The sequence below is a fragment of the Ambystoma mexicanum genome, chromosome 7p, assembly GCF_040938575.1.
Source record: "Ambystoma mexicanum isolate Mex_15411 chromosome 7p, UKY_AmexF1_1, whole genome shotgun sequence".
In the NCBI taxonomy this organism is placed as follows: domain Eukaryota; kingdom Metazoa; phylum Chordata; class Amphibia; order Caudata; family Ambystomatidae; genus Ambystoma; species Ambystoma mexicanum.
In genome coordinates, this window is record NC_090939.1 from 603,241,716 (window position 1) to 603,263,877 (window position 22,162).

The 22,162-nt window shown below is 45.5% G+C and overlaps 1 protein-coding gene across 1 annotated transcript in view; it reads right to left on the bottom strand.

Moving 5' to 3' along the window:
- The window catches only part of CYFIP1 (cytoplasmic FMR1 interacting protein 1), a 1,181,635-nt gene that overhangs the window by 790,324 nt on the left and 369,149 nt on the right, over positions 1-22,162 (bottom strand). Inside the window, 1 exon segment of the mRNA XM_069636612.1 lies at positions 12,074-12,191. Coding sequence (XP_069492713.1) covers positions 12,074-12,191 — 118 coding nt within the window.

Below are 22,162 nucleotides of genomic sequence, written 5' to 3' on the forward strand. Positions count from 1 at the left end.
AATGTGGTATTTGCAGTAACATATTTTGGACTCTTTCTTCTGATGGAAAGACCAACCCCTCTTGTGCTTTTATGACAGCTCCTTGGAACTGTTTGCTTGTGCTTGGCACTATGCTTGACTTTTTCTCATTGATGGAAAAGCCCAATTGGAAGAGTAGGTGGATAGTTCTTTGAATGTTTTGCCTGCAAATCAGGGGGGATTCCCTCGTAATCAGCCAGTTGTCCAGGTAAGGGTACTATGGGATTGCATACCTGCACAGGTGTGCTGCCACCACCGCTGCTACCTGAATACCCTTGGAGCAGATGATATTCCGAAGAGTAGCACTTTGAATTGGTAGTGCTGGTTCGCTATCTTGAAACGTAAGAATCTTCTGTGCGCTGGGAACATTGAAATATGAAAATAGGCATCTTTCATATCCAGTGTTGCCATGTAATTCCCGTTTTTTAGTAGAGGGATTACCTCTTGTAGCGTAGTCATGTGGAACATTTGTGGCTTGACATATTTGTTTACAGGGCGAAAATCTAATACTGGGCACATTGTTAGATCTTTCTTTGGCACAAGGAAGTAAGTTGAATAAATACCCTTGTTTACCTGGTTGGCCGGGACAACTTCGATGGCGTCCTTTAGTAGAAGCGTGGCGACTTCCTCGAGGAAGATACACTGGTGTTTCTTGGAATGGGTCTTTTGTCGTGGTGGGTGGTTGAGTGTTAGAGTAGCTCTGTACAATATCCGCCTGTTACAGTGGACAGAACCCATCTGTCTGTGGTGATTGCCTCCTATACTTGGGTGAAGGTAGATATGCGCCCTCCTACTGGAGAGGCATGGGAGAGCACCTGGAGCGGATAGTCACTGCTTTTGAGGTGGAGTGCCATCTCGGGAGGAGTTGCCTATATCTGCGCGCTCCTCTTGGGTCATTCTGGGAGGACTGACCCCGATTGTTTCCCAAGGCAGTACCTTGGCTTTGGCTATAAGTGGAACCCCTTTGTGAATTTTGGCCGCGTGAGCAACAAAAATTTCCATTTCCCCTCTGGCCAGTAGGTTTATTGGTCAGTTGGCCCAGAGACTGGAGAGTCTTGTATTTTTCTTTGGCCGTAAGGCATCTTCGACAGCCTTGCCAAAGAGCACATGGGGTTCAACAGGCATGTTGATAAGGGTAGCTTGCGTCTCTGGTTTAAAACCCGATTGGCGCAACCAAGCAGGATGCTTGATAATAGCACTCTCCGCTATTATTCTGCCTGCGTTGTCCGCGGCGTCAAGATTGGTTTTTAATAAGCAGCCTGACACTGCTCTGCCCTCTGCGGCTACCTGGGCAAGTGGTTCCAGGGTCGATGATATAAGGCTGAGACCGCATCCTATTTGTGGCAGTTCTAACTGGCCAACAGGGTATAATTGTTAGCAATTCTAGTCTGAAATGCCGCGGAGGAGGCAACCTTTCTGCCCATCGTGTAAAGTCTTTTGGTTTTCTTGTCAGGCGGGGCCCCAGAGGAAGTTAGCGGGGTACCAGGTATTTTCCTTGTTGTAGTTACAACTAATGAATCGGGCTTCAGTTGCCCTGTGATATACAGCGGGTCAGAAGTGGTAGGTCTAAATAGTTTCTCTATGCAGGGGTTCACTGCCTGCGTAAGATTAGGGGCTCCAGCGATGGCTGTATTTTTCGCTGAATGGATTTGAGGAGTGGGATAAACTGTGTAACATCCTTCTTATCCCCCAAGGATTTCTTCTACAAAATCCTAATCTTGTTGTACCTCCTGAGTTTCTATCTGGAAATGCTCTGCTGCCTTGACTAGCACTTCATTTAGAAGGGGTTGGTTGTCAATTGGTGAGTCCATGACCGGGGGATACTGATTAACAGGTGAGTCTATGGGATACATATTTGCCTCAGGGTCAACTTCAGGGTCTTCATCATCACCGTAATGAGGGTCTGCTGCATCATCCCCGTAATAAGGGTCTTCTGCCTCTTGAATAGAGAGGTCTTCATGGTCGGAGTCTGGGTCATAGAGATCAATGACTGTGCCTTGCACTGGAATCTCGCCTTCGCCGTCAGAAACTGCAGTGTTGCTACCATCACTGAAAGCACCTACTTCCATGGCCTGGAGCTGCCTGGCGTAGTGGGCCCACCGATTGGTAGATCGGTCCTTCCTTCAGAGTGTTGGGCTTGAAGAGCCTACACACTCGACAAGAACCCTCGACGTGGTCTCTCGGGAGCCACAGGTTACAGACTAGGTGTTTATCGACCCAGGGAAATTTCCTATTGCGTTTGGGGCAGAATTTAAAGGGGGTCTTGTCCATAATGAAAAGATGTGGCAGCTAGGCGAATGTAGTGTAAGAAAAGGGGCATATACATTCTAAAATGACCTCCCCCCTCTCTCCTTACTGTGAGGGCAGGAGCCCGGGGCGGCCTTCCAAGGCCGAAACGGATCCATCGCGGGAGTCTTCCGATGCCGTTTTTCTTGTCTTCACCGGCATGATGTTTCAATAGTCGGTGACAAAGGATAGAAAGAGTAAACTATCAGCAATTGAAAATTAGTAAATGTCTATAAGCCGAAAGAGGAACTCCGCTATACGAGTCTGTCTAGAACGGCGGAAAAAAACAATCTGAGGGACCTCAACGCGCAAGGGATCATGGGTACAGTGGACGTCACACTAGGGATAATATTACTGGCACGCCGTGCCGAAGTCTCTTTTCGAGTTTCAAAAACAACAACTGTAATAGTCCGCAACTTCAACTAGATGTCAACCTACGCACATCATGTGATCCAAGCAGGCATGCATGGCTGCGCCAGTCAGGCCATAAATGTCATTCTTCGCATTACTCTATCAATATCCTGGGAAGATCATTCCTTGGAACTTGGGATCACCATAGGCTGAGTGGTAAGACCCAAGTCCTCATTAGTGGGAGGTATAACCTTAGGCCTAGAATCCTTAGGTTTTTCTATGGGCTTGGATAATAAAGGCTTTCCCTTCTGTGGTGTCTTCTCCCTAAGAGGGCTCTTGTCCCTATGAGGGGTCTTAAAGGTCTTTTTGTGTTATTTTTCCCCACCCTGGGGCCCAGAGGAGTGTTTTACCGACTTCTTAGGGTCTGCCGATTTATCCAACGTCGAGCGCCGAATCTCCGATGTGGGAGCCGAGGTGTCATCCGCGGACGATCGGCCTTTGGAAGGAGTTTTTCGAGCGACACCCTTGCCATCCTTCGACGGTTGAACCCTGTCGTGTAGCGATCTTGATCGAGATTGCCCAGAGGACCAGGACTCGGTGGACCTTTCTCGGGGTGCCGAACGTTGTCGAGAGCTCGAATGGTGCTTATGTGCTTGGTGGTGTGTGCTTTTGTAGCGCTGCCGCCGCCGGGTGTATTCCCCACAACATGGCCGCCGGCCTGTCCTACGGGGTCAGGGCTTGAGTAGCCGAAGCTACTCTGCCACCCTTGCCGTCCAAAAGTACGGCGTTGCTGCCATCGCTGAAGGTACCCTTTCTAGCTCCATGGCCTCGAGTTGCTTGGCGTAAAGGCCCAGCCTTTCGTGGAGCAGTCCTTTAACGTCCTTGGCTTGAAGAGCCTGCACGCTCAACAAGACATTTCAACATGGTCTCTTGGAAGACACTAATTACAAAGTGTTTGTCCAACCACGGGAATTTTCGGTTACACTCGGCAAAATTTAAACGGTGTATTTTCCATAATTACAGGTTATGGGTATGGCAGCTGGGCGAACAAAGTGTATGAAGGGGAGAATAGGCATTCTAAAATGTCCTCCACCCCTCTCTCCCTACTGTCTGGGCCGAGGCCTGGGGCGGCCTTCCAAGGCCGAACAGTCCGTTGCGTTGGTCTTCGACTGGCAGTTTTCTTTCCTCACCGGCGTGGTGTTTCGGAGGTCGGTGAAAGGCTAGAAAGGAATACTATCTTAATTGTGAAAAGTCAATGGTTTAGCACTGAAAGGAACTCTGCTATACGCGTCCGTCTAGCATGGCAGAAAAAAACAATCTGAGGGACTTCGACGCTTGAGGGATCATGGGTACAGTGGATGTCACACTAGGCATAGTATTACTGGCACGTCCCGTCGATGTCTCTTTTCGAATTTTGGAAAACAACTGTAATACTCTGCAGCTTCCACTAGATGTCGGCCTAGGCACAGCCTGTGATCTAAGCAGATTTCACAAGCCTCAGAAATATATATATATTATACACACACACACAAACACACCCCCCTCCCCATACCTCCCCTCATATTTATTAACTTTCCCCACCCATATATGCGGCAAAATGCAGGTGCCAAAATTCGACATTTTCATTTGTGCAGTAATGGGATGTGCAGTAATGGGCTAATACCCTGACAAACAGTATTGTGTCCTGAATATACCCACAGCCTGCACTAATAATGAACGAACCTTCAACCTGAACAGGTGGAAATGGGCAGATTTCATCACTGCATAGGATAGCTGGCTGTCAAAAATGACCCCCACGTCTGTCGACCCCACCAGGGCCAGTGAATGGTCTGAAAGAGTGGGCCAAAAAAAGGACAGCACACCAGGAGAGGGGACTGCCAAGAGCTGGACCTCCATTTCATCACTATGTGGGTGCAGGACACTGTCCGGCATCCATTTCTCCACTAGCCCAAGACAGGCATCAATCCTCCCCAGTACCCTAATGGAGGTCAACCAGAATTTGGATGTCATCAACATAAAGCGAACAATGAAGACCAAAGCTTTGGGGCAGCACAAAGATGTTAAAAAGCAATGAAGAGCAAGCAAACCCATGCAGCACACTGTATGAGACAGGAAAACTAGGCAAGATGAAATTACCCAGCTAAACCTTCCGACTTTTCTCCTACCAAAAAAGATGCTAATGCAGTCCCTTTAATACTCACTAGATGGTCCAAGCGGTGGAGTAAAATGCTGTGGCAAAGTTTCAAATGCTGCTGGAAGGTCTAATAAGATAAGTGAAGCCGCTCTAAACCGGTTTCTTAAGTGTAGTCAATTTATCAGCAGCAGTCTCCATGCTTCTAGCCAGATGACATTTTGACAGTCTGCTAAAAGTCCTTTTTTCCAAAAAACAAGTCAATTTGTAACCTCCCCTGCTAAAACATTGATTAGGAAGAAGTGGTTTCAGATTAGCTCCAAGTTGGCAGGTTTGGAATTTCATTCAAGTCAGCCCTCTCCACCCCACAATCTTTCCAACTAGCAACATTTGCAAGCAGTGCCTCGGTCCATGTACCTCAGGTGCCTGAGTTTGTCTACAGGCCATGCAATCAGGATTGAAGTGCTCATTAGCTTAAACTATGAATAGACAAGGGTGTTCTCCCATCTAACCAGGATGGTGAAAATAAAATAAATTAATATTTAGAGGCTAGGATTGGTAGCCCGGTTAAGGACCAACAAGCCAGATCATCCACATTGATTCACCATCTATTCCGGCATATGGCACAGCTGCTAGAATATTAATGACTTAAAATGCAAGACAATCACTTAAGCAATTGACCTGCTCACCTAAAATTCAATTAATTTTGGCTACATTCAATACGCAGCAATGTGTATGAAGTGGACAGACTTGCTCATTCCCCAACCTTTGCTTTTAACCAGAGTCCTTTCAGGAAAGCAATATGCAGGGGTTTTCAGTAGATGCATCCACTACAGACCCACAAGTGTGACAAAACACTGCTCCTTGCAGACAATCGGGTAAAAGGCAATCCCAGATTAAAGAATCATCTAAATCTCTATTCTGGGACTGAGTGTGAGGCAGTAACTTAACAATCGTAGTGTCTGCACACTATAAAAAAAAGTGAGCTAAAAGAAACAGCTCATCAATACGATAAGCATACTGCCTTGGAGCCAAACCATTAAAACCACATTTCTCAGGCAAATATGTTAATCACAAATGCAACACGATTTACACGATATATACCATAACAAATAAAAGTACCACAATTATGAAAGAAACCATGAAACAGTCATACATACATAAAACGAATGACAACATTCTGACTGGGTCTTCAAAAAGTCAACCTCCAAATGGAAACCCTTCAAAAGGGCTTCATCTCAAAAGAACATTTATAAATACCATAAAACCAAAAGGTATGTTCCACCCAATACTTAAAACCGTGTACTAAAAACCAAGAAACTATCCAGCCCCCATTGATCAGCTGCGCCTGAGCTGAGCGTGAGTCATGCCTGCCCCTGCCACGGGAACCCAGAAAAAATAAGACCTTGTTCTGGGCAAAGTCAAGCAAAGTCATGTAAAGTCCCTGCAATGCCGTCTGCAGCTGTCCGCAGATGGGTGCTACCTCTATTTTTATTTTATTAATTGGTTATTTGTAATACGCCTAAACAGCCAAATTGTGTTCCAATGCGTATCAAGACAAGGAGGGGGAGAAAAAACATTCCTACTAGGCCTTTCGTATAGTGCAAGTGCATTGGAGAAAATTATGGGTCAAGGGGGTGGGGGGGATGTGAAGGGAGTAAAGAGGAGGAAACAAAAAAAAAAACCTTCCTACTAGGCCAAGAGGCAATTTGAATCGTACAAGTGCATTGGCAGAATTTACGGGGAGAGTAGGAGGGGAAGTGAAGGTCTGGGGGGAGGTGGGGAGGAGTAGTGCTAAGGGGTGACGGGAAGAAGAGGTACCATGTTTCTCTCTCTCTCTGCGCCCACTGCCTGCAGCTTGCCTGCTGGTGTCCATCTAGCCTGCTTCCGTTTCCATCTGTGCCAGGAGCCTGTTAGGTCATTGGATGCATTTTCGTTAACACCTTTGCGCCTGTTTTTCAAATACTCTGCCCGTTCATAGCTATTGATTTTACCCTACATTTCCTCAGGTCTTCCTTTATTCCCACTCTCTATTCCTACCAATCCCCCCAAGGCCATTCAGACACTCGAAATGTCTCTAATCTTTGCTATCCCCTTGTGTTAGCCTCCCCCCTCTGGTCAATGTTGCCACATGGAAAGTGCACTCCCTCTGTAATAAGGCCCACTCAGTCCTTTTTTCATCTCAATTTACACTTTCTTTGCATCACTGAGACTTGGATTTCTCCTTTAAACTCTTACCTGCTGCTCTTTCTACCTATTCTTGTTCCTTCTTACAAACCCGCCGACCGTGGTGGAGGGGTCGGCATAAGTTTTCATTCTTCTTTTACTATTGCCCCTGCTCTCCCTACTCTTCAGGTCTTTCCTTCATTCGAATATCACTATACTTCCTTTTTGAGAACCCATTCTTAGCTTTTCTTGAAACTACCGCCCCCCTGGCCCGGTTGGCTCCTTTTCTGAGGACCTTGATGGTCGTCTCTCTTCGATTCTTCCGTCTCCTAATCCTTTAATTGTTTTGGTCGACTTTAAAACTCATCTTTCCTCTATTCATTTCTACCTCCATTTCTCATTATGGATTCCTACCAGCTCTCCCCTGCTTCTAACCCCCTTGTCATATCTCGAATTCTCATCTTTATCTTATCCTTCCTTACGTTTGATCTACTTCCTCCATCGCAGCTTTTCACGTTTACTCCTCTGACTATCTTCTGTACCCGTCTATCATCCCCCACTCCTATAACTCTTATCAGTCTTCCCTCTCAATCCCCCCACACCCCCAAGACATTCTATTGTCACGACCTCTGATCTTTCATTACTACTTCTTTCATATCTTCTTGCTCTTCCCCTCTCCCTATATCTTTACTTTTCTTTTGGCCGATTATGCCGCTTCCTCGCTCCGACTATCATCTACTCCTGCCTCGCTATACAATGCCTACTCTTTTTCTCCCACTAGCAAACCTCTTCAACTTTGGCTCACACCCCAGCTTTGCTCTCTGCAGCTCACAAGGCGAGTATTGCTGGCACAAGTCTCATTCCAACCTACTCTTCTATTCTTTCTACCAATCACCCTTTTTTCAACACTGTCATACTTTGAGCTAAACATTCATATTATTCTGACCTTCTTAACTCCTATTCTTCTCACCCTGAATGCCTCTTCCAAACTTTAACTTGTATTCGTTACCCACCACCCCACACTTGTTTCAACTCTTTCAGCCACTGACCCGGCCTCCTCCTCCATTAAGGTCGCTCTTCTGCGCTCTGCTATTACTCCCTCATCCCCTACATCTGTCTCTCCTGCGTCCTTTCACTCTGCTCCTTGGTCCTCATTTCATCTGGTCTCTAATAATTCCTCCCTTGTCTTTCTAAACTTCTAGAACACCTTTTTTACTCTAATTTTTCTTCATTTATTACCACTAACCATCCTTCCCCACTTTCAATCTGGTTTTCGTCCCTGTTATTCCACTGAGACTGCTCTACTTTGTCTGTGAATCTCTTCTATCCGAAACAACAGGCGAAACACACTTTACTCCTGATCCTTCTTGACTGATCTGCTGCCTTGGACACTGTAGATCGCTCTCCTCTTCTTTCTTTTCTTTCCTCTCTTGGGTATTATCTGGCTTTCCAGCGCTGGCTCCAGTCCTACCTCTCTGATCGTACCTATTCGGTTTCCTGGCCTGGCACATCTTCCCCCAATCTTTGCCTCCATTATGGTGTCTGTTAGGGGAGTTTTCGCAAAGTCTTCTGGAAGGTAGGCCTTCACAAATCTATCCAAATGGTTTGTAAATCCCCAATTCTTAGTATCAGTCTGTACTACTCGTGGAACCTTGGTAGAGTGGCAGAGCAGTCGGGCTCATCATAAGAAGAAGATGCAAGCCGTAGGTAAGTACACTGAACCTAGTTAGTAATGCACATCAAAGAAACCCTTACAAATACATTTATATTATAGATTATATTTACACAGGAACCACTTTGAAATACTTCGCACAATAAACCAAAACACTTAGAAATACTTTAGAATACTTTTCAAAGGCCACTTCTTAGTTTTGTAGTTGCTTGCGGTTACAATTGTTACAGCTTTTGACAATAATGAGAGTTCTATTATATTATCGGTAATAATGCGCACTCGCGAAACTTAAAAGAAATAAGGTAAATACATTTACTCTGCAAACTCACGTAAGATAGTGACTTTAAGAACGAACATGTAACACTAGCAAGGCTTAATGTTCGAGAGGCAGTTACTTCACACAGCAAGTCTTTTAAGGTCCAAAACGCAACACTAGCTAAAGGCAGTTCAGAGAGGCCTCAAAGTCTTGACAAGCAGCAGAACAACGAAAACTCCTGTGGATATTTTCTAGTCTTTAAAATGCAAGAGGATACAACCAGCATTGGAGACCCTGCTAAAGGACTCCTCTAAAGGACACAAGCAGCGGCTTGGGTCAGAGTTAAGAGGGTTGATCTGGACACCTCTATGTGCACTCCAACACTCTGGAGCGAGTTTTCGGATTAAGGTAAGCAATACCTTTTTCCCCACAGTACCTTTGGTTAGAAGAAATGTTTGTGGGTGGATTCTCCTCGATGTTGCAGCACTTGACCTGACCTCTGGATTCCTTGGTCTGGTGACGAAAGGCAGAACTATGGACAGGATCTCACAGCAGCAGTCTTGAGGGAGGACCTCTGGCATAGATGTCAGCAACTTCTCTGGTCACTGGTTTTGGCACCTTTTCTTCAGCACCAACAAAGGACGCGATTCTCCCGCTCAATCTTCTTCAGTTCCTGAAGTCCTGCAATCTGCTGAGGGGACTTGGATGGGTCAGATTGTGTCTCTGTAGGTTCACCTAGAGCTCAGCAGAGACTCAGACATGGCCTTTCCAGGATGATTGGGTCGGAGGTCTCCTGGTATTGGGGTTCTGCAGCTCTGGAAAGTCACAGGACCTCGGGAGATGGCTCTGATTAAAGTCAGTCTTGGGACTGGTTGTTCCCACCAGTCAAAGGGAAGGAATCCTCTTCAGAGTTCCTCTGTCACACAGAAAACAGGTTAAGGACAGCAGTGGCCGCTTCATGGTGCGGTAAAGGGTCTTCAGGCATCTCTGGTCGTCTCCTTCAGTTACTTCAATTTCCAATGGTCACCATGCCTTTCACCTCAGGAACCTCACCCTTCATTCAGTTTCATCACACACTCCACTGCAATCTCTCTCAACAGTTTACAGAAACGGGCGGGTGGCTGTCCAATCAAGACAGCCAGACCCCCCAGTGGGAGCTGGTCCCATTCAAGCACTCGGGCAGACAAAGGGAAGGGGAGTGAAAAACTGCACCCCCCCCTTAACGTCCTGCCTGCTCAGACACCCTGGAGCCTAGGCAGGGACACCCAGGGGTTCCCGCCAAAGGCAAAACACACACAGACCTCCCCCTCCCAGAATGGTAGAAGAAGGGCCAAGAAAGAACAACCATGCTAGAAATGGCAGAAAAAGAAAGGAGCCCCCAAGTTAGTGCTTGGATGACTCTATTGTGCCTAATCGGGGCTATGAACATGGCCACGGTAAAACAATCACACAATAGTTGGTAGAACAAGTCCATTGCCACCAGCCATAACTAGGGGATTGTCTATGTGTCATAAAAGTCACAGGAGCAGAGAGAAGGGGGACACTATGTATCCCCTTGGCACTCCACATAATGTGGTGGGTGCCAATATAAAGTTTCTGGAGAGATACGAAGTATAACTGCAGTTACTCTAGAATATAGATAAGAATCTCTAAGAAGACCCAAAGGGTTCCCAGCAAAACTGCCCAAAGGAGCTGTGTGCTGCAATAGTGAAATACAGATGCCTTAAAGAGATCTGTATGAAAGTAGACTCCATACGACAGGTAAAACTCCAGAGTTCCAAAAGACAGCGCCCATGAGAATGAATGAGTGGAAAAAGGCTCCACTCATTCAGGATTAAAGAAAACGGTCCAGAAGTCCCGCAAAAAGTGCTGGGGGTCTCACTAGGAGAGGAGATGAAGCATAAAAATGATTAATCTCCCAAACAGTGTCTCTCAAAGGCTCTGTCCTGGGCCTGCTTCTTTTCTCTGTCTACATTGGTCCCCTTGCTTCTATAATTTCACCTTTTGGTCCGTCTCAATACCGCTATTGCTGGCAATACAACGTTTTGTATCCTTTTCTGCATTCTCATCCATTCATTCATGCTACCCTGACCTCATGCCATCTGGCTTTTCATTCTTGGATGTCAGACCATGACCTTGTTCTAAAATTCCTCCAAGACTGAGGTCTTCTTTCATGTTTCAACCATCCCTCCTCCTCTGCCCCCGCTACAATCTCTTTTCCTCCCCATTTGCTTCCCATCTCGCCTTCTGCCCGAAATGTACGCGTCTACCTTGATCCTGCTTGCTCTTTCTCCACCCACAACGCATCACTTTCTCGCTCTTGTAGGGTTCATCTGCGTAACATCTACGAAGCCCAGCCTTTTCTCACTTACCATGCCTCTAAGTTGCCGATCTCCTGCCTTATTTTCTCTCACCTCTTCTATTGCTCCTGTCTTCTCTTTGGTCTTCATATCTCTTGCCCAAGTCCTCTAAAATCTGTTTATAACTTCAGTTCACCTTCGTTTTCACTTTCCCTGCAGATTACATCCCTCCAGCTTGGTCTTCACTTCAATGGCTACCTTTTCACTCTCAGGTCAAGTTCAATTTCGTATGTCTAGTAGTCTCTCCATAATCTCGCCCCTCCACTCCCTTACCTTTCTTCCTTGCTCTCATTTTATGCCTGCACTCTATCTCTCCGCTCCCAGTCCCAATTCCTTCTGTTTGTTTACCACCCTCCTTTTGCCCAATTCTGCTTTTGTTCCTTCTCCCTCTTAGATTCTTCACCGGAATGCACTCCCTCTTTGCCTTCACTCTCTTTCCTCTTATCCACTCTTCCGTTCTGCCCTAAATGCTCATCTGCTTTCCAAGTAACCTTTGGTCCTTGTAGTGTCATTTTATCAGTTGATTTGTACTGTCTTAAAATATTATTGTTGGGCACTTGTAAAGCACTCTATAAATTCAAATAAAATACAATATACAAATACAAACTAGGTCATCAATGGTTGAAATAAAACAACCGTGTTTCAACTCTTCTGTCTACAATTGAAGTCGATGTCAGAAGCAGTTAAAATGTTCACCTATTGCCAGATGTGTTCACTGCAAATGTTTAATACATTTCGGGACATGCACAAGTCAAACACATTTTATACTCTAAAACTAAAAAGCAGTGTTATTCTACACCAAAATCAATGCAAAAAGTCACACCATGACATACCTCGCTGTTGCTGTATCGAGCCAGCTCTGAAATGAAGCGCATATGATCTTCTCGGATCTGGATCATCTGCTCACAGATGTTGTACTGGGGGCTGCTGCTGGAATTGGTGCACGTCCACCTGGTTGAGAATTGAAGGAAGAGTGAGATATACTGCCAGTCAACACAGGCATATTCTTATAGTGTAAGCCTCTTTCAACCTTTGGCTCTCAAGATGACTTGGACTGCAACTCCCACCTGTGCTAGCCCACACAGTCAATGGAGAGGGATCATGGGTGCCTTAGTCCAAAACATCTGGTGAGTCACGAGATGCAGACACCTGTTCTACTATGATTTCACTTGCTTAAAGAAATGTATTAGGCGATATCTTGTTACACACCACAAAGATCTCAAAAAGTAATAAAATACAACAACCAACCAATCCAAACTGTCCCCACCAGCATCCACACGCAAAAGAGAAACATCAGTGTGGAACTACCAATAATAAAGGCGTTTACTACTGTTAAGGATCCTAATAGGTGAAGGACACTGTCCAGCATAGCATCTTGATTACCTACATCAGTCATAGGATTGTTCCACTCTAAATTACTGTGACCATTTTATTTACTACATAATGCTGTGTCGAGTACCATATACTCAAAAATTTCGTGCCATGTGGTTTAAGCCCTGTCCTTTGACCTTCGCCCCGCCCTCTCAGTTCCAGAAAACCCATCTAAGTTATGGCCTTTTGTGGAATCCAGCTTGGATTTCCAAGTAAAGTGCTTTTTTGCATTTTACCTGACAAAAATGGGGGTTGGGACTGTCCAGTCCCAATCAACATCTATGCCAGAGCATGTCTGTTGATGGGCAAATGTGGAGCTTAAGGCTATCCACGATTGAACAGCCCTTACCTTTTTGAATGTTGCAGGTCCTTGACATTGGTCGGCGGCGCAGCCCTAAGCCTGAACTTTGGATAAGAGGCAGAGTCCTGCAGCAGAACCTCATATCATCCACTGGAGCAAAGACTCAGAAGAGGAGGAGCCCGCTCTGAAGACCTGGAAAACAGCTGCTATGGACAACCCGCTTTGCCAAAGCCATCTCTCAGTGAAGGCCTCGGACTCCCGCCACGATAACCGAAGACCAGGACGGTGCTTCTACCCTTATACTGGTGGGACCAACCAGTCCCGACACCCACACAAGAATCTTGCCATCATCGCATGGGAAGTGTACCAAGACATTCCTGTGAGCTGCCCATCCTTTGTCAAGGACTCTCTTGCTGCAACAGTTGCCGTCCCGAGCTGAAGCTTGGGTCTCTGCATGGTTGTTCACTGGTGGCCCAAGATCATCGCTCCAGCGGTTGCTGCTATTCAGGATGAAGTGGAGCCTTCATTCTTTACTGCTCCTCAATTCCTGCCTGCTGACCCCTGACCGAGGTTTCTTTGCTGCTGCTCCTTTTCTGCTGTGTTGCTGTGTCCTGGAGGTCTCCTTCTCGTCATGAGACATGTTTTGGCTTCTGTCCTGAGGTGTCTGGCCTGTCCAGCTGCAAGTTTTCCAGTGCCGTCCCAGAACCGGAGATTAGAATCCTGCAGAGCCAGATCCTGCCCAGACTCCTTCAGCCACTGTGCCTGCAACCCAGAGAACTAGATCGAATAGGACCAACAGCAGAAGCATACCCATCGACTGAGCAGCCAATTATGTGGTCAATCAGAAAGTATAAGAAAGGGGCACCTGCTTTCGTGCACCCCTCTCGCAGTAAGGACATATATGGGCACAAGGTCAACTCCATAACTCTTGGCTGGCTGCGAGCAGTGGATTTCTAGGTTCTAGCCTATGATTCCCTCCCCCCCAACCCCAAGGTGCCCTCTAGTCTAGAAGGATTGAGAGTGTACCCCCAAATCTGAAGGGTATTTAAAAAAAATAAAAACTTTAACCAACCCGGTGGCTTTGCCAAAGCGTGTGCATGGGAACTTTTTAGACCCCACGACCCCCTGAGCCCCAAGGTACTCACCTGAAACTTTGACTCTGCTGAGGCACTAAGCCTACTTACCCGATATGGAAGAACTGCTTAAGTTAGCTCTGCCTTATACTTAGAAGGCAGGTTATATGTTTTAAACCATTGTTATTTACAGTTTACGTGTTTCTGTAGAAATGTTTGGGGGGAAAAAAGCTGAATGGAAAAAATGCCCCATTCGACAAGCAAAGAAAAAAAACAAAAATGTCGATTAAGGGGAGCGGACGTGTACCCCCGCTCCCCTTCTTTGACTTCTTGGGATTTCAGGGATCATGGGGGTGGCCCCTGCTTTCCAACCATTATATGGAAAGTAGGGGGACCATAAAGAAAAGAAAAAAGAAAGGGACCCTGCAGTATCAGTTCCCACCCCTAATTGGGAGATGGAACTGACGTTGCATTGTAAGGAAGGCATGGTATCAACAGTAAGACAGACAAGTCACCACAGTTCAAGGGTGTTTATTGAAAAAGGGTTTTAAAAACACCTATCTAATCCTAAATCTAAAGATGGGAGCAAGCTTTGACCATCAAATAATAATAACACAGTCCTAGTGGTGTCTTGTAAAAATAAAAGGGCCTATACTAATAAAACTATTGCCAATCCTTACCTCCAATTACAAATAGTGTGGGAAACAAATGCAAAAGAAAGAAGTGTTCAAGAAATGATGTGTCCGGATATTCAGGCCGTTGGCCTCCCTTCCCCACGTTTTCAGCATGGGACAAGGTGGCACACACTAGCTTAGCACCGTCTCTGGCTTCTCTAGCACGAGGTTGCAGTTCAAAGATTAGCATCAGGGCCTTTTGTGCCCAATTCTCTTTGTCTTTCAAAAGTCTCTTTGTTCAGAGGGCCTGATGCGACAAACAACAAGTTCCTTTCCTCTTAGGATTTCACACATACTCAATTTCTCAGGTGATTCACTTATCACCTTGGATCCCCCTTAGCCAGGCTCAGATCCCCTTCAATGCAATGCTTGTAGGATTTCCAGGTATCCAATTTCTCGGGTGATTCACGATTCACCCCGGGTCCCCCTCAGCCGGGCTCAGATCCGTTTCAACACAATGTTCGTTCAGTCTCCCTCCATCAGGCCTGGACCAATTTTAATTCACTTTAACACAAACTTGCTTTAACCCAAAGCTTTCTGTTCTCCTTTGTTCGGGCTCGGACCAACTTTATCTACTTTGTCATCAACTTTCTTTACTGTATCAACATCAAAGACTTTCGATTGTGCATGGGATTTTGCTTGACCTGTTGCAGGACCACTTGGATTCCCAATCCTTTGCCACTTTCGCTTTTGCCGCCTCTCAGTTGGATACCTTACAGAGACCTTTCAATGAGCATGCACGCAGTGCCGGACCACTCTATCAAAGGTATTTTGTAGCTTGGTTTCAAAGTTCAATCCCTGATCTGTTGTTCAATTTTACTTGCGTTGGTTATCACATGTGTTTCATACACTGTTTGCTTCAGCGCTCACCACAAAATGTTGCAGCTTGCAACCTTGGCTTCAACACAGACCGGTTTGGTATCTACATCCCCAACTCACTGTTTGTGGATTTCACTATCGGTGGTTTGTTGTGGGAGCCAAGGACAGTACCACAACAGCAGGAGATTCTCCCTGCCTTGATTATTGACGCGGGAGGGCGCCGGGTTCCTCTGACACAGAATGTAGGATTCAGCTTGGTTTCCTCGTTTTACGCTTTCTACGCTTTCTATTCATGAGCTTTTAAAGTAAAAAGTGAAGGGCGACTTAAATGCAGAAATCACAATGCAGAGTCGGGCTCAGGATGATTGACTCACCAAATTTAATAATCCAAACATCATATTGGGTGGTCCCCCGGGGTGCAAAACAAAGATACTTCAAGGGCAAATATGGCAAGTTATGTTTGCAAACTGGGGCCTATACTCCGCAAATGCGCTTCAGGATATTGCTGCAGACCACACTACATGGTCAGATGGTAAACGGATGTCAATTATTTTAGTAAATATATATATTTATGTCAAAAGCTTTAATTGACCACGTAAAAGAAAAACACCAAGCTCAGTGATCATAAAATGCTGGAAGTCACTTTGTTCACAGTTATTGAGGGGGGAGGGAGTCACTAGGAAGCACTACAAGGTACCACTTGTTAGGCAAGATTGTATGCAGTAAACCTGTGGGAGACGACACCAGTCTTGGTATTAGGTAACCAACCTATTGGTATAGGTCTGTACTACACAAGTTGGTAGAGTGACTGAGCAGCCAAGAGGGGTAAATGTGAGCTGTAGCATGGAAATCAACACATACAAGTATCCAAATAACACTTACACTCAAGGTTTTCTAGTAGAATAATTATTTATTTAACGGTCAGTTTTAAATAAGCCTTCTTTAGAAAGGGCAATGTGCAACTATAAAAATACACTTCATAACACATTATCAGAATCAAGATAAGCAAATAGGTACTCTTTAGAGATGCTTCATACACACGTCCGACACCCTGTGGTGACTTCAATTGCTAGGACAGTAATGGCATTTATATATTACTTTTGCACTTGGTAAAATTCTGAAGTTGTGGAGAGGAAAGTTTAAGGGAAGGAAAAAGGTTAACAGGTTCTCAAAGCATGTGAGCACATTTAAATCCCCAAATGAAGTCTAGATAAAACCTTTCCCAGTAACATTAGTTAAAAACCAATGCATCACCTATGAGGGACAGTTAGAATCAAAGTCAATGGGTCAGAAGAGCCTGCAGGGAGCAGGACAGCCAAAGTCAATTTGGAACAAAGTCTATGGAACTGAGGTTCTTCTTAGATAGCAAAAAGTCTCACAAAGTTAGAGAGTTTGTTTGTAGAAAATCACTGTTGGGCCACAAGCTGTTAAGCTTGTGAAAGTTAGAGTTGAGATCAACTCTAGGAAAAGCAGCTAGTGCAAATCTCTAGTGAGAAAAGCAAGCTACAGACAAAGCGGCAAGTACCCCTTAGTTCGAACAGTATCTTAGGTTAGAAGAAGAGGATCTGCAGTCCCTGTGTTCCTGGGCCTCAGTCGTGGGGACAATAGGGAAGGTGTCTGGAGGACTCCTGCACTGCAGTTCAAAGGCAGCTACAGGCTCTTTTCAGTTCAGCAGCACTTTGCGGTTTCCGCTACCGGCAAATAGCACCACTGCGGATCTTGGACACTGGATGGGCTTCCTTCACTCCTTGAGTCCAGCACTCTGGTGAGGTGACTCGAGCTTGGGTCGTCCTACTTCGGGAGGGTCCTCAGCATCTTCCAGGAGCTTCAGTCGGGCTTAAAGACGTTGCACTCGACTACAGATTTCTCAATCCATGGCACTCTGTTCCAGCAGCAGCAAAGTACTGCCAGTTGGGGAAAGTCTTCCAGCAAAGTTCGTCTTGGGGATAGTTGGTCCCACTAAACCAAGGGAAGAAGTCTTCCTCTCCAGAGCTTCTCTAGTCGATTTGGAAAAGGAGTTTCAGCACAGCAGCAGTGCTTCACCGGGCAATTCAACGGTCCAGGAGGATGCAGCAAGCTTCTCTTCACGATTCCTTCAACTGATGTTTCTTCCAGTGGTCGACTCTGCCTTCAGTCCAAGAAGCCTCGCCTTTTAAGCAGTGTTCTCGCATTCATGCCCAGCCCAGCTGTCACTCACAGCAGGGGAGCTGTCCTGCAAGGACTGCCACCCAGTCAATCATAACTGGGTGCATTCAGGTTACCAAGGAGACTAAGGACAGGGGAGCTTCGGGCACCTCCCTCGCTTCCTGCCCTGCCAGACATACATACTGGAGCCAGAGGCGGGTTTCAGTACTGAAGACCGCCAAAGAGAAAGCAAACAAAAGGGTTAAACCTGGTTTGGTGAAACCCAAGAAAGACCTCACAAACTAGAAATGGCGAAAAAAGAAGACCAGGCCATTTTGACACAATGGTCACCCATGGGTGCTCTACTGCAGCGGAGGATTCAGCCTGTGGTAGAAAAGCACAATGGTAGGACAATTAAACCACTGCCAGCAGCCATTTAAAGTAGTGAGCGTAACATACATTTTTTTGCATGAGTAAGTAGGAAATGGGGCTACCAAGTAAGCACTGAATGTGTTGTGTGTAACCATACAAACAGATGCATATGGAGTTTGTCAAACGCCAAAAACAAAGGAAATGCATAATCCATATCCGACCAAAATTCATGACAGAGTGAGAAAAATTGATCACTCTCTCCAGGGTGAAAATTAAAAGGTCCTAAAGTCCAGCTAAAGAGCTGAGGGTCTCTAAGGTTGAAGGGAATTAGCACAGAAATGAGAAGTCTCCCTAACACTGCTCGCTGTGAAGAATACTAAATCAAGAATTGTTTGGTATGAGCGTACTCTATTCATGGCCGATTTCTGTGGCTCTACTATGGATACAAAATTGTCTACATTTACACATACTTGCTTCGGTCCTAAACTGAGTCCCTAAACAAAACATCTGTGAAAACATCAGTATCGAAATCTGTAATTTAGAAAAAAGGGGAGGGGGTGAGGCACGCACTATAATTCCCAGCTTTGTGTACCTTCTGCAGTTCAGTTGCTCTTCTCCTCCAAGCGCTTTCATGCCTCTTGCAATCTTCAGGGAGGCAGTCTGTTCAGGTGTTGCTGATTAGTACCAGTTTTAGCCTCAGGGAATTCTGGTAGATGTAGTCAATACTGGTAGCCAGGAACCAACTCCCCTCCAATTGCACAATATAAATCCCATGGTAGGGGGAGGGGGAAAACCAGCATTATGGCTCTCCTAAGTGGGGCAAAGGTCACCCCTGTGCTGGAGCCCGGGGTACCCAAAGGCATAAACACGGTTTTGACATTGTGGTACAAGCTAAGAAGAAAAAGTGTCGTAAAGACATTTGTTTGATTCGGAAAACACCAAATTCAATTGACTATAAACATGAGGCGGTTAGGAAGGAAAAACAAAAACTGAAAAATTGGCTAAAGGGATACTGTGCAAGTATGTATCAAAATGATAGTGAAGATATGATTGCTGCCCTGAATGAATGCAGCTGTAGGACATTTTGGATATTAGTAAATGCCATGGAGATCACACAATCTACAGCTCAAAGTAATATTATACCCGAGGTGGTGTGGGTGGGGCATTTTGGCTCTATTTATGGGTGCTAAGGAGCAGATAGCTCCACATCTGGAAGGCTTGAAGGATTGTGCCTGGGACGTCAATTTCACTATTAAGGATATTAAGATATTAATTAATAAGGCTAGTCCCCACAGAGCTGCAGGGCCCAATCGCCAACCAATGCAACCTTTAAAGGAAATCCTGATCTGTGGGCTAAGGCATTGTACTTATTGTTCAAAGACATCATTCTGACTAAGTGCTTGCCACCCTCCTGGCACATTTTGTATGTGGACCCAATTTATAAAAAAGGCGATAGGTGCAGTCCACTGAATTACCGCCCAATAGCATTATTAGACACAGATTCTAAATTCTTTTCAGGTATAGTCCTAAAGCATGCAGGGGATTGGAGTTTAAAGAATGACATTCTCTCGATGCAGCGAATAGGTTTTTGAAGACAGGTGGGAACTGATGTTGGTGGGCTCTTAATATGTGCTTTGCAACGTATTGCTTGGAAAGAAAAGGTACCCCTGATATATTTGGCCGCTATGGATCTATTCCTCACCTTCGATTCGGTTGATAGAGCCACACTCTGAGAAAATAAAAAAACTGGGCATGCAGGTTGGCATCTTGTCTTTATTAATCGATCTGCATGAGGGGTCACAAATTCAAATTCGCATGAAGAGAGGGTCTTTTATTGCATACTCCATGTACGTACAATGGCCTTCGTCAAGGTTGCACCATTGCACCAGCTCCATTTAACTTCTACATGGCTGATGTTGGCACAATACTGGATGAGGCAAGCCTTTGTGCCGGCGAAGATAGAGGGGGACAAAGTATGCTGGTCATCTTATGCAGATGATTTTATTTTATTGGATCACACCCCAAAGGGTCTTCAACGTCTAATAACTGTCTAAGGAGTACACTGTGTTAAATGGTTTGAAAGTGAACCCACAAAAACTGTAGTGATGATGCTAAGCAAACGTTCTTCGCCAATTGGCTTTACGTGGTTCTTTAATCATGCAAAACTTGCTCTCAGGACTTCCATGATTTATTTGGAGTTTCCTATTTTTGCCAAGCCAAAAAGTGTTTTCATCTTAGCTATTTACACGAGAGAGTAAAAACAATTGCACAAATGAAAACAAATTGATAAAAAATATGGCAAATTCTCAATGCTGCCCCTGATATGTTTGTATTTTGCAAAGATCGTACCACAATTGTGCTATGGTCTTGAACTGTTTCCAGTATGGGCAAGAGATGAGATTGTATTGCATTTGGTTATTTATATAGCAGTCTTTGCCCAATTGTGTGGCCTCAGTGTGCTTTTTTCTGGTTGGAAAGCCCTCAGTGACCGTAGTCGATGTGGTGGAAAAGTCTAAGGCGTTTAGCACAGGGGATGCATGTGTGCACGTTGCTGGTGTAGGGCTTGGGTGGCTGGCAAGGCTCGATTTAGCAGCCCGAAGCGAGGTGAGGCACATGGGTGGGCGCTGTTGAAGGTTTGCAATAGATTGCTATTTCTCCCGAATCGATGTGTGGCCAGCTGTACCGAGTGCTTTCGGATGGTAGTCGCTGTAGGCTAGTGGCAGAGGGGTTTGATTTACGTCAGGTGATTCAGTCTGAACGGCTATAATTGATGCTAGACCGGATGTGCTTAGCCATAGCAGCATTCAATCGTGCATGGATGCTTGGCCGTGCCGGCGCCCTGCGTCCACAATGGTGGTTTGAGAAAAACGTACCATAAGCTTTAAAATTGTTCAGGTGGGGGAAATATGTTTCCAGTGCCGCAGAGGAAACAGGCCTAGGTTTGAGAGTCTGATACTATTGCGGCCTAGGTTTCACAGTGCAGTAGGTAAACCATATACTAAACAAAGATGGAGGCTATCCCTAGATTTGAGAATCCTGTATTTTGGAAGAGGGGCCTAGGTTTCACAATGCAGTATACACAGCATATACTAAACGAAGATGGAGGTTAACCCTACATTTGAGAATCCTGTATAGTGGGAGAGAGGCCTAGGCTTCACAGTGCAATGCAGTAGGTTTCACAATATACTAAACAAAGACGGAGTTCACCCCTAGATTTGGGAATCCTGTATAGTGGGTGTTAGGGAGAATCTCAGACATGTGCCAATTCCCTTCTACCTTAGAGACCCCTGGCACGTTTGCTGGACTTTAGGACTTTTAATTTTTAATCTCTAGAGAGCGAGACCTTTTTCCCCCACTCTCTGGTGTATTTTTCTGTGATTTGAACTCTGTTTTTCTTTTGGTTTTGGAGTCTGAAACTCCGTAGGCATCATTTTTTTAAATTGTGGCACGCAGCACCTTCAGTGCAGTGGCACAGGGAACTCTTTCAGATTTCTCAAAGGTTTAAATACCTTCTCTTGGATAACTACTGTTTCCAAGAACAGTGAAGTGAAATTGACTTTACTTACATTTGTAACTCTCTAGACCCTGCACACACAATCTTACAATAGGGTGCTGGAGGGGTTACTTAGTATCCCCTTAGTGTAGTTTCTCATGTAACATTTTTATGTTACCCTTTCTACAATTAATGGCTGGTGGCAGTGGTTTACTTTTTACTACAATTGTGTGTTTTTACTACGGGCTGCGTTCACAGCTGCAGTAAGGCACCCATGGGTGCCCATTTTGTCAAAATGGTCCTGGTCTTTTTGCCCCATTTCTTGCTGGAAAGGTCCTTCTTGAGATTTACTCTGCGCACCAAACCAGGATTTGTCTTTGGCGGGATTCACTGGTGAAGGCCGCCTCTGGCTCCAGTATGTCTGGTAGGGGCAGAAAGTGAGGGAGGTGCCCGAAACTCCCTGTACTTGATCCCTTTGGTTACATGAATGCACCCAAAGGTAATTGGCTGGCTGGCTGTCCTTGGAGGACAGCCACCCTGCTGTGTGATTGACAGCTAGGCTGCGAATGAATGGGAGGAACCTGCAAAAAAGGTGAGGCTTTTTGCTCGGAAGGCAGAGTCGACCACTGGACAAAGGAATCCGCAGAAGAACTTGGAAGAGATGCCTGCTGCCACTCCAGGACCGTTGGTTTGCC